The sequence below is a fragment of the Phodopus roborovskii genome, unplaced genomic scaffold (genome assembly GCF_943737965.1).
Source record: "Phodopus roborovskii unplaced genomic scaffold, PHOROB, whole genome shotgun sequence".
NCBI classification, from domain to species: Eukaryota; Metazoa; Chordata; class Mammalia; order Rodentia; family Cricetidae; genus Phodopus; species Phodopus roborovskii.
In genome coordinates, this window is record NW_026125059.1 from 10,386,219 (window position 1) to 10,398,958 (window position 12,740).

The 12,740-nt window shown below is 48.8% G+C and overlaps 1 protein-coding gene across 1 annotated transcript; it reads right to left on the reverse strand.

The window, feature by feature from the left end:
* Positions 1-10,499: 10,499 nt before the first annotated feature.
* On the reverse strand, positions 10,500-12,663 carry Mocs3 (molybdenum cofactor synthesis 3). The gene has a single exon (XM_051185735.1). It carries the CDS (start codon positions 12,598-12,600, stop codon positions 11,224-11,226), a length of 1,377 nt encoding a protein of 458 aa, XP_051041692.1. The 5' UTR covers positions 12,601-12,663; the 3' UTR covers positions 10,500-11,223.
* Between the last annotated feature and the right edge of the window lie 77 nt (positions 12,664-12,740).

The window sequence follows — 12,740 nt, forward strand, 5'->3', positions numbered from 1 at the left end:
GGTATTTCCCATGCAAACCAAAGTGGAGCCCACATAACCACATCTTTTGTGGGTTCCCATTTTCCACCTCCCTAAAATCATTATTACTCCAAAGTCACCAGGCAACTATTATAAGCACTACCCTCCCCACCACCACCAGAGCTACCAGGTAGGTAGGGTCAGCCAGAGCTACACAGAGAAGCCCTATCTCAAAAACAAAAACGAAAGTCATTATAAAATTATAAAAACAAGCTTTTGGGAGGGTGTATTTCAAGACAGGGTTTCTCTGTGTAGCTTTTGGAGTGTGTCCTAGAACTCAATCTGTAGACTAAGCTGGCTTATAAACTCACAGAGAGCTCCCTGCCTCTGCCTCCCAAGTGCTGGGATTAAAGGCGTAATCCACCACCACCCGGCTGAAAACAAACCCACCTAGGGCCTTGGAGAAGGCCAGGGCAGGCGAGAGGCCAGAAACTTGAGCACATTCACTTCTTAGAGACTCGTCCTCTACTAGGACAGTGTTTGTGTGGTACTTTGAATGTCATTGGCCCCCATAATCTCACAGAGCGTGGCACTATTAGGTATGGCTTTTTGGAGTGGGTGTGGCCTTGTTAGAGGACGTGTGTTCCTGTGCTGGCTGGCTTTGAGGTTTTCTGTGCCTAGGGTACTGCCCAATGTGTCAGTCAGCTTCTCCAGCACCATGTCTGCCTGCACGCCACCATGCTCCCTGCCATGGTGATAATGGAGTAAACCGCTGAAACTGTGAGCCATCAATCACCTCAGCTAAATGTTTTCCTTTAGAAGAGTTGCTGTGCTTACGGTGTCTCTTCACAGCAATAGAAACACTAAGATACAGGCAAAGGATGAGATGAAGCAGTACATACAAGACACATCAATTGATGTGTGGACCCCACCAAAACTAGTTCTGACCTCTTTGTTTCTTTCTCCCTTGGTTTTTTTGTTTGTTTGTTGGGGCTTTTTGGGTTTTGTTTTTGTTTGTTTGAGATCAGGTTTCTCTGTGTAGTCCTGTCTTTCTTGGAACTCACTCTGTAGCCCAGGTTAGTCTCAAACTCAGAAATTCACCTGCCTCTGTCTCCCAGGTGCTGGGATTAAAGGTGTGCAGCACCACTGCCCAGCTATTTTCATATGTGTGTGTGTGTATGTGTGTGTGTGTGTGTGTGTGTGCGCGCGCGTGCATATATATATGTATATATACATATATATATATGCATTTTGCCTACATGTATGTCTGTATAGTATAGCATGATAAGTAAAAGACCCAGAGACCGATATTGGGGTTCAAGCTTCAAGCTGAAGATCAAAAAAGCAAAGCAGCCAAGCCACTATCTCTTACCTCAACTTCAGCTCAGACCAAAGGGGCGATTCTCAGACTGCTCCCGACTTCACTGCTCCTCAGATTCACTCAGACTGCTATGCTCTCCTCAACATGGCTGGAGACGCCAATGCCTTCCTGTCCTCAGCATGGCTGGAGAATGATCCTGAGACTGACTACCGAAGCCCCTGCTCCTGTTATACCTCTCAAGGGCTGGGATTAAAGGAGTGAGCTCTGTTACTCTTTTAGACTGATTCAATCCCATGTAGCCTTGGGTGGCCTTGAACTCAGAGAGATCCACCTACCTTTGTCTCCTGAGTCCTGAAATTAAAGGTCTGTGCCACCACTGCCTGATCTCTATAGCGGGAGGCTGACTTTGCTTTCTGAATCCTCAGGCAAGCTTTAATAAATCATAAATAATATATCACCAGGGTAGCACATATGTGTGGTCCCCATGGAGGCTAGAAGAAGGCATTGGGTTCCCAGGGAATCACATATGGTTATGAGCTGCTGTGTGCGTGCTGAAAATCTGACCTGGGTCCTCTAGAAGAGCAACAAATGCTCTTAACTGCTTAGCCATCTCTCTAGCCCCCACTTTCAACTTTCTGAAAACAAAGTTTCACTCTGGAGCCTTGGACCTGGCTTGGAACATCTGGTTTTTCTGCACCTGACTGCTGAATGCTGGGATATGCTGGGTAGCTGTCGTGCCTAGCTACCAGGAAGAACGGAAACTATCTGTACCAGAATGACACGGGCTCTGTGGACAGGTGCATCTGTAACCTGAGGGTGCCTGCGTGGCAGGGACATAGGGAGTCGTAAGGTTTGAATGGGAAGCGTCCCCTGAAGGTGCATCAACATGTGGTCTCCACATGGGGGCACTGTCTCGGGAGGTTGTGGAAACTTTAGGAAACCGAGCCTGGTTGGAACATGTCTCACCAAGCAGGCCCTTAAAGGGGTGTTGTTGCATTTTAAGACAGTTTAATTTTTATTTTATGTATGAGTATTTTGCCAGCACATGTATATTTGCACTATGTGTATGTGTGCACTCTGTGTGTGTGCACTCTATGTGTGTGCAATATGTGTATGTGTGCACTCTATGTGTGTGCACTCTATGTGTGTGCACTCTATGTGTGTGCACTATATGTATGTGTGCACTCTATGTGTGTGCACTATGTGTGTGCACTCTGTGTATGTGCAATATGTGTGTGCAATATGTGTATGTGTGCACTCTATGTGTGTGCACTCTGTGTATGTGTGCACTCTATGTGTGTGCACTATGTGTATGTGTGCACTCTGTATATGTGTGTACTATGTGTATGTGTGCACTCTATGTGTGTGCACTATGTGTGTGCAATATGTGTATGTGTGCACTCTATGTGTGTGCAATATGTGTGTGCAATATGTGTATGTGTGCACTCTATGTGTGTGCACTCTGTGTATGTGTGCACTCTATGTGTGTGCACTATGTGTATGTGTGCACTCTGTGTGTGTGAACCATGTGTATGTGTGCACTCTGTGTGTGTGCACTATGTGTATGTGTGCACTCTATGTGTGTGCACTATGTGTATGTGTGCACTCTGTGTGTGTGCACCATGTGTATGTGTGCACTGTGTTTACTATGTGTATTGTGCACTGTGTGCATGTGTGCACTATAAGTATTGTGTACTAAGGTATGTGTATACTATGAGTGTGTGTGTACTATGTGTATGTGTGTACTATGTGTATGTTGCAGTATGAGTATGTGTGCACTGAGTGTGTGTGCATTGTGCACATGTGTCCACTGTGAGCATGTGTATGCTATATGCATGTGTGTATTATGTGCATGTGTGCACTGTGTACTGTGTGCATGTGTGCAGTATATGCATATGTGTACTATGTGTGCACTGTGTTTATGTGTGCACCATGGGTATGTGTGTACTGTGTGCATGTGTATAATATGTGCATGCATGTACTATGTGTGTATTTGTACTGTGTGCATGTGTGCAATGTGTACATGTGTGCACTCTGTGTATTGTACAGTATGTGCATTGTGTACTCTGTGCATGTGTGCAATGTGTATATTTGCACTATGTGCATGTATTTACCTTGTGCATGTGTATGCTGTGCGTATGTGTGCACCATGTGTATGTTTGCACTATGTGTATGTGGTACTCTGTGTGTATGCATGCAGTATATGTATTATTTACTATGTGTATGTGTACATTATGTATATATGTACACTATGTTTGTATGTGCCTATGTGCATGTGTGTACTATGTGTATGTGTGTACATGGGTATATTTGTACTATTTGTATGGATACACTATGAGTATGTGTGCACTATGTATGTGTATGCTCTATGTGTACATGTGCCTATGTGTATGTGTACACTATGTACATGTGTACACTATGAATATGTATGTGCTATGTGTATATGTGCACCATGAGTCTGTGTGCTATGTGCATGTGTGTGCTATGTGCATGCCTGATGCCCTCAGAGGCCAGAAGAGGGCATTGAAGCTCCTGGACCTGGAGATATAGAACAGCAAGTGCTCTTAACCGTTGACTCATCCCTAGACCCCAGGTCTTATGTCCCAGCTCTGCTTCCAATCAGCTCTCTGCTTCCTGCCAGCAGATACCGTGTGTCCAGATGCCGCATGTTCCTGCTGTCATGCCTTGCCCGCCATGATGGACTGTACTCTTTCAAGCTGTCAGTCAATATAAACCCTTCAGGGAAATGCAGAGATGGCCCAGCAATTAAGAGCACTGGCTCACAACCATCACTAGCCCAGGGAATCTGATGTCTCCTGTGGGTGATCCTTCCATACGCTGTGAGGATGTGATGCTCTTGTTGGTTAAATCAAAAAGCTGATTTGGCCTATAGCCAGGCAGAATAAAGTTAGGTTGGGAAGCCAAAGGGGATACAGGGAGAAAAGGGGCGGAATCAAGAGGACACGAGCCAGCCACCCAAAAAGCAAGATTCCAGAAAACCACTAAAGCTATGGCCACATGGCAACACATAGATTAATAGAAATGGGTTACTTTAAATGTAAGAGCTAGTTAGTGATAAGTCTGAGCTATAGGCCAAATATTAAGCCTCTGAGTAATTATTTAAAAACAGCTGCAGAATGGGACAGGCCAAAGGACCCCCAGTTACAGATGCCCTCTTCTGATCTCCACTGGCACCCACTACACATACGCACATGCACACATACATGTAGGCAAAACACTCATGTAAAACAGATCTTTAAAGAAAAAAGGTTAACTGTTTTTCCTTAAGTTGCTTCTTCAGGCATTTGTTCACATACAGGCAGACAGTCAGATGCCACATGGATCCCATGTGGGCAGGAGGAAGCAGCCAGGGGAGGAAGCAGCCAGGGGAGGAAGCAGTGGAGAGCACATCCATCCACTTCATCTGAGTCCTGGTGATGCTAAAGGTCCCTCCACAACGAACTGGCTATACCTGCTGCAGGAGGCACACTCTGACAGCCTATCACCATGGAGTGGAACCACTTAGATCCAGCTACCAGCTAGAGTCTGGAGCTCAGGGATGCCGCAGCATCTCTGCATCCTAAGAAGTAAGGGATACACAGCACGGCTCATGTAACCTGTGTGCCTTGAATAAGGGGACATGAGTTTCTTTGTCCTAGAGGCCACAGCTTCCAGGGGACACTGCTGCCAGGGTTTGCTGTGGGGCCAGTGTCTCCCATTCTCTGCAGGGCAGTTTCTTTAGGGACATTGCAACCAAGTTCCCTCCCTCAAGCTCCAGAAATGGTCGAAACATTTTTAAAGGCCCTAATGTTTTGTTTTGTTTTATTTTTGCTTTTTTGAGACAGAGCCTCTCTACATAGTCCTGACTGTCCTGAAACTCACTATGTGGACCAAGATGGCCTTGATTTCAAGGATCAATCTGCCTCTGGCTTTTGAGTTCTGGGATTAAAGTTGTGCACCCCCATCTCCCCATTCCCACCTCTGCCTGCCCGGGAAGACCTTCATATTTAAAACTTTGCCCCAAATAGAAACTTCTGAACCACTGTTTGCTGAGGAAGGAATACACAACTATCACATCACATCCCATCTTTGATTTATTACATGGTCATCCTTTGTCTGGGGATTTCCCATGATCACTGTCTCACTGCAAGGGCACAGTTAAGTAGCCACAGTGTGGGTCCTACAGCTTGAAAGCCCAAAAGCTTGGTTCTGTTCCAACTGGTCTTACATTTTCAAGGTATCTTGTGTGCATAGATTTTGGACACAGACTGGGTGCTTCCTGGCAAAGCTGGTGTAGTTAATTGAAATGAAATGGTCCCCAAAGGCACTATTAGAAAATGTGGCTTTATTGGAGGAAGTATGTCACCGTGAGGGTAGGCTATGAGGACTCTTATGCTCAAGCTACTCCTGGTGAGACAGTCTACTTCCTGTTGCCTGCATATCAACATGTAGCTACCTCACCAGCATCATGTCTGCCTGCATGCTGTCATGCTCCCCTCCATGATAATAATGGATGGAACCTCTGAACTGTGAGTCACCACAATTAAATATGTTCCTTTATAAGAGTTGCCATGGTCATAGTGTCTCTTCACAGCATTAGAATAGCTAAGGCAGCTGGGGACAGTGTTACTTTCTTTTGTTGTCATTTTGTGTGTTCTCATGTTCATGAGTGTGTGTGCATCAGTGTATATGTATGTGTGTGTGCATGTGCACTCACACACACAAACCAGAAAACAACCACAAGTGTCAATCCTCAAGAGACATCAACATTTTTTTATTTTTTCTTTTTTCTTTTTTTTTTTTGGAGACTGGCCTGGATTTTGCCAAGTAGACTAGGTTGGTTGCTGGGTGACCTCAGGGATCTGCCTCCCTGCACAAACACACACTACGACACCTGATTTTTTTTTTTAACCTGCATTCTGGGAATTGAACTCTGGTCCTTGTGCAAGACAGGCACTTCAGCAATTGAGCCATCTCCCCAGCTCCATGTTTTGGGTTTTTGAGACAATCTGACTATTTTTAGGCACAGGCTGGCCTGGGATTTGCAGCCATACCCTGCCTTGGTGGGTCACAGGTGTGGGCCCCATACCTGACTTTCTGCTGTTTTCTTTAACAATGCTAACTGTGGGTCTGGGTTCTACAAGGAGCAGGTTGTGATAGCGTGGTTTTGCTCAGGCTCCTGCACAGGGCTGGAGGAAGCTCCCTCTGACAGTATGATGGGCAGGGAGCTAGCACTGTTCATGCGTGTGTTTCCATTCTTTTACTCTAGAGATCCCGGGGACTTGGTTGCCCTTTAGATGCCGACACTGTTGTTCAGGAGAGCCAGCCTGGGCTGCTGCTGTGAGATTTCCTCCTCTGCCTGATACCATGACCCCACACAACTGGAGCCAAACAGGATACTCAAATTAGGGAAGATGAATCTGGACTCTGGTTGCTATTACCTTAGAACTCACAGGGACAAGGCCATTTGAACTCAGCCTTTTTTCCTTTGGGAATTCAGTGCTCTTGCACATTCAGTCACAAGGCAGCTTTGGACATGAACTTGACCCAGGGGCTATAATAAAGACTTCCTATTGGAACCTGGATCTACTGTTGGATTTTCCTATCGTGGTTTATTCATCTCATTCCCAAACCTCTAAAGAGCAACTGAACAACAAAGCTCAATGTAAACTGAGGGGGAAAACATAATAGGCAATTAATTTTCAAAACAGAAAACTGAGTAGCCTTTGTCTTAATTTGATGAATACGTGTTTCTCCAGCCCAAGGCTGAGACAGTCACTTCACGAGGTACAAGGGACACCAGCAAAGTCCAACATGGTGGACAAACATGGTGGGCAGTTCATCCAGCTGCTCCTTAGGCAGAGGCAGCGGAAATCTTGCAAGTTTGAGGTGGAGCCTGAATTACATTGTGAGTTCCAGACCAGCCTGAGCTACATAATATGACATTGTTTCAAAAAAGTCAAGAGGTCTAGGGAGGTGGCTCTGTGGGCAGAGTGCCTGTTGCACAAGCTCTAGGACTTGAGTTCAGATCCACAGCAACCTTGTAAAAAGCTGGATGTGTATCTATAACCCCAGAGTTGAGAAGGTGGAGATCTGCAGATTCCCACTGCTCACTAGCCAGTCAATCCAATCGAATCAGGGAGGGGGAGAAGACGGAGAGGGAGAGGGAGAGGGAGAGGGAGAGGGAGAGGGAGAGGGAGAGGGAGAGGGAGAGGGAGAGGGAGAGGGAGAGAGAGAGAGAGGTTTTGCCTGAAGAGGTAAGAATGGAGAGTGGGAGAGGGCTCCTTGAATGGAACTCTGGCCTCCATGGAATTCTGGCCTCCACGCACAGACAACGGATAAACAACACACAAATAAGAAGCCTGGAGTGGTTACACAGGCCCTTAATCCCAACACTTGGAAAGCAAAGGCAGGCCAGTCTGTGAGTTCCAGGCCAGCCTAGTCTATATACTGAAACACTGTCTCAAAATCAATAGCCAAAACAAAATGATTACAAAAAGGAAACATTGCAGATACTGGGGTTCAGGAGGACCAGTCTGAGTCACTATTACCCCCACCCCCCAGAAATTTTATAGCCAAACCCAAGGGTTGAGAACCAAAGGGCAAGAAGGCATCTTCTAGGACCCATATTCCGTACTTATCCCATTCCCCTTATTGATACAGCACAGCCCAGAGTCACCTGAGAAGAAAGCCTCAGCTGGGGAACTGCCATGATCGGATCACCCTGTATGCACTCTCCTGGGAATTGTCTTCATTGTTAATTGATGTAGGAGGGCCAAGGCCACTGTGGGCGGCACCATTTCCTAGGCAGAGTGTCCTGGGCTGTATGAGAAAGCCAGATGAGCACAGCAAGGAGCATCCCTCATGGTTTCTGTTGTCCTTCGCTAGCTGTGGAGTAAGTTCTTGGCCAGAGGTAATTCTGTACGGAATGGCAAGCAGACCTGCCTTTGGGTTCCTGCCTTGACTTCAGCAGAGAAGGTGCCACAGGGTACTTCCCAATGGTCTCCCACCTGGACTGCCTGTCAGACTCACTGGAACTCAGTGGAGACAACTGTCCACGAATCGGGCGAAGGCCTAGAGATTGAAATAAAGAGACAAGACAGCGAGCGGGTCATTCGTTCAATGGCAATATCGGAACGCCGAATGCCGAATGTCATTTATTGAGGGGACTGAACGGGCTTAAATACTGACTTACAGCACAGTGGAAAATTACAGGAATTTTAGGCTTAGCTCCTCCCCACAAGGTGTGTGTTGTCACAAAGTGTGTGTTATCAAAATGGGAAGAGTACCAACAACAGGTTTAGGGCAAGGAGTTCCAGCCAACAGCTTCAGACTTGCTCAAGGTGCCTTGGGGATCCATGCAGGGTCCTACAGACAACCATCATTTTGTTTACATTTATTTTTTTATTTGTTTTAGGATTTATTTATGTATTTTATGTGTATGGGTATTCTGTCTACACACCAGAAGGTGGCATTGGATCCCACAGGACTACAGTTATAGACAGTTGTGAGCTGCCATGTAGGTTCTGGGAATTGAGCCCAGGACCTCTTGAAGAACAGCCATCTCTCCAGCCTCTTTGTTTCTTTACTTGTGTTTGTGTGTGTGAGCGCGTGCACATGAATGCGTTCTCATGCCACTGTGCGTGTGTAGAGGTCTGAGGACAACATGTGAGAGTCAGTTCTTTCCTTCGTTCTGTCTTGTGGGTCCCAGAGATTGAACTCAGGTTGCCAGGCTTGGTGACAGGCACCTGTACTTGCTGAGTCGTCTATCTCACCAGCCCTAAATGTAATCTTTGAGGCACGTTATTTGTGTACATCTGTGTTGTCTATCAGAAATGTAAATGTAACAAGGGATCCTGCAGTGTCTCTAGCAACCCTGACAGGAGGGAATTGTACAGTAAACCCACTCCTGATGCTCTCTGGTCACTGGCTGAATGCTGCCCAGTGGCAGGACTTGAAAAGCCCCAGTCTCTGGCCTCTACAGTCAAGGTGGAGACCGCTACTGGAGAAATACCCTGGTTTCTCAAGACCTCACCCCACCTCCCAAGCCGTCCGGTGAGGTGGGCTGATGTTGCCTTCCTCACCAGTGAGAGGAGAGGGTTCTACCCTCAGAGGCGGCATCCTCCCCCGAAGGCCTACGTGGTGGGAAGGCACAGCGCTGTAGCGAGGCTGGCCAAGCTTAGGTGGGTACCAACTCCAACACACCTTATAAAGGGGAAACTCTCACCAGGGTTGTCTGACATGGGGGCACATGCCTGTCACTGCATTTCAAAGCTAGCCTGGACAGCAATTGAGTCCTTGGCTCCAAAAGTAAATAAAGGGCTAGGAAACAAAGACATACAGGTGCATGGGACCTGGGAGTAGACACGATGGATGTACCTGCTCCAGCCCACCGTGCTGTTCAGTGGACATGGTTGGTGTGGTGCAGCTGGAAGTTAAGTGTGGCCTAGCTGACTCTGGCCTGAAGAGGACTTGGTGTCTCGACAGAAGAAGGTGGTAGGTAGTGAAGCACACCTTCAATTCTAGCACTGAGGCGGCAGTGACAGGTGGATCTCTGAGTTCCAGGCCAGCCTGGTCTAAAGAGTAAGTTCCAGGACAGTCAGGGCTACACATTGAATTTCTATCTAAAAAAACAAAACAAAACAAAACAAAAAGAAAGAAACAGAAGCCTGAGCCCCTGAGAAATGGCTTACCATTGACTGCTCTTTCAGGGGAATCAGGTTCAATTCCCAACACCCCTTTGGCAGTCACATACCAAATGCATCAACTTTGCTATACATACTGGAAGCAGGGTAGGCTCCCTACCAGCTCAAACTGTTTGATGGTGTTGGAGATGAAGCCCAAGCTCTTCTACCTGCTACCACTGACCCACCACACTCTATACTTTTTATGTTGAGATAATTCTCCAATCAGTTGCACAGGATGACCTTGGACTCACTCTGTAGTTCAGACTTGTGATCCCCTTGCCTCAGCCTCTAGAGTAGCTGGGAAGATTAACCTGCACCAACAGGCCTGGTGAACTGTTTACCTTGTAAACAAACATAAAAACACCTACAAAAAAGATTGAATCAAAACAGAAAGACAAAGGGATAGGAGCAAAAGGCTAGGACTTGGACTAGAAGATTTCAAAACAGGACAACCCCAGTGCAGTTAGGAAATGACTCATGTGTATGGCATTAAGGTGGACACAGAAGATAAGTACAAGAAAAATGTCAGCAACTTTGAGGGAAGCTGATGATCCACAGGCAGTGTCCTTTATTTTGCTGTCAAGATTGCACTGACAATCACAACAGGTTCTAGAATGACCACTTTCCAGATAATGAAAACACTCTGCAGTTATGCATTTCTAAGGTTTATATCCTATCATGTTAAGTAGAAATAAGCCTCAAATAATATCTTTTTTAAAAATATTTTAGAACTTCATTAGTGTTTTCCCTGCGTGTATGTCTGTGTCTGGTGCTGGAGGCAGGGAGACATCTGCCCTCGTGGAACTGTCGTCAGACAGTTATGACCCAACACAGGAGTAATGAAAGTCAGATGGGGGAGGGGAGCGGTGCTACCGCATTTCTCCAACCACCCAGACAACACCTTAATTAAGAATGTGCTGAACGCAAGTGCGCCAACTGTGAATAGTTAGACTAAGATGTAGTAAAACTGCATCTTAATTCCGGGTATGAAATGGATGGTCCAGGGGCCATTTTGATTGAAACAGATGAGAAACAATGGTCCTGTCACTTCCAAGTCACATGTTGAAGGTACTATACAAGTGCCCAAAACACAAGGCAGCTCTCAGAAACAATTTTATCCTATTATCTCAAAAAGCTCCTTGCCAAAAAAAAAAAAAAAAAAAAGAGTCCATTTGTCAGAGAGTACGGGCCCAGGCTCTTCCTACATTATTGAAAAGGTGCAAATAAATGGATCCACGCAGATCACATGCTGTCCCCTCAGTACTGTGGAAATGCCCCATCAATTTTGGCGGCCCAGGCCATGAGTCCCCCTACAATATCCTGGACAGTTAAAGAGTCTAGCTCTGGCACTGTCGTTAAGGACTGCAGGACCCTCACGGCTTTTTGGGAGTCATTCCCCAGTTTGCAAATCACATACACAGAGAGCGCAGCCCCTTCCTGTGAATCCCGCTTCCCTTCCCGGAGGGCATCCCCTAAGAGCTTCAGGCTGTCGGCATCCCTGCGTTCCAACTTATTCAAAGGGATGTGGAGGGCATGCGGCAGACGACAGATGTCCACCTCCACTTGAGGCCGGACGTCCAGCAGCACATGGGGCGCTCCGCAGTCCAGAAGCCGCTTGTAATCGGTCACAGAGATCCGCTCCTCGGGGCTCAGGAGCTTCAGGGCACGGCACTTGTCGGTGGCCGACGAGCCGCAGAAGGCCTCATAGTCCTGCAGGCGGGTGACGGTGGGCTGCTGGCCGCACACGACGCAGTCGGGCCGGCGGCGCCGCAGGCGGATCCTGCGGAAGTGGCCCCCCAGGCCGTCGAAGAGCAGCAGGCTGCCGCTGTAGGACGTCCCGAGCCCCGCGGCGATCTTGAGCACCTCGAGGGCCTGCACGCAGCCCACCACGCCGGGCACCACTCCGAGCACGCCGCCGTCGGCGCAGTTGGTCACCGTCTCCGCCGGGGGCGGCCGCGGGAACACGCAGCGGTAGCACGGCCCGCCGTCGTAGTTGTAGACGGTCATCTGGCCCTCGAAGCGCAGCGCACTGGCGGACACCAGCGGCCGGCCTGCCAGCACGCACGCGTCGTTCACCAGGTAGCGCGTGGGCACGTTGTCCGAGCAGTCGGCCACCACGTCGTAGCCGCGGACCAGGTCGAGCGCCCAAGCCTCGCTGAGCGCGCGCGCGTACGGCACGTACTCCACGGCCGAGTTGAGGCGGCGCAGCGCGGCGGCCGCCGACCACGCCTTGGCGCGGCCGGCCAGGGCCTCGTCGTGCAGCACCTGCCGGGCGAGGTTGCTCGTCTCCACCACGTCGTGGTCCACCAGCCCCAGACGGCCCACGCCGGCCGCCGCCAGGTACTGCGCCAGCGGGCAGCCCAGCCCGCCGCAGCCCACCACCAGCACCGAAGCGGCTGCCAGGCGCAGCTGACCGCGCACGCCCAGCTCCGGCAGCAGCAGCTGGCGGCTGTAGCGTAGGATCTCGTCCCGCGACAGCGCGGCCTTGGGGAGCAGCGGCGACAGCGACACGGGACGCTCGGGCTCGGGCTCAGACGCCAGGGCCGCAGTCAGCCTGCGCTTCAGCGAAGCCAGCTCTTCCTCACGCCGGGCGATTTCATCCCGTAAAGCCGCTACGTCCTCCCGGGCAGCCATGACAGCCTCTTGCGGACATATCCGGGGAGTGACTTCCGCTTCCGGTTGCCCGTCTCTTAGCGACAAGGAAGCTAAGACGCCTCCTAGAGCTTGAGGAGATGAAACGAACGGGTGTTTCCCCAGGAGCCCTTCACGGTGGA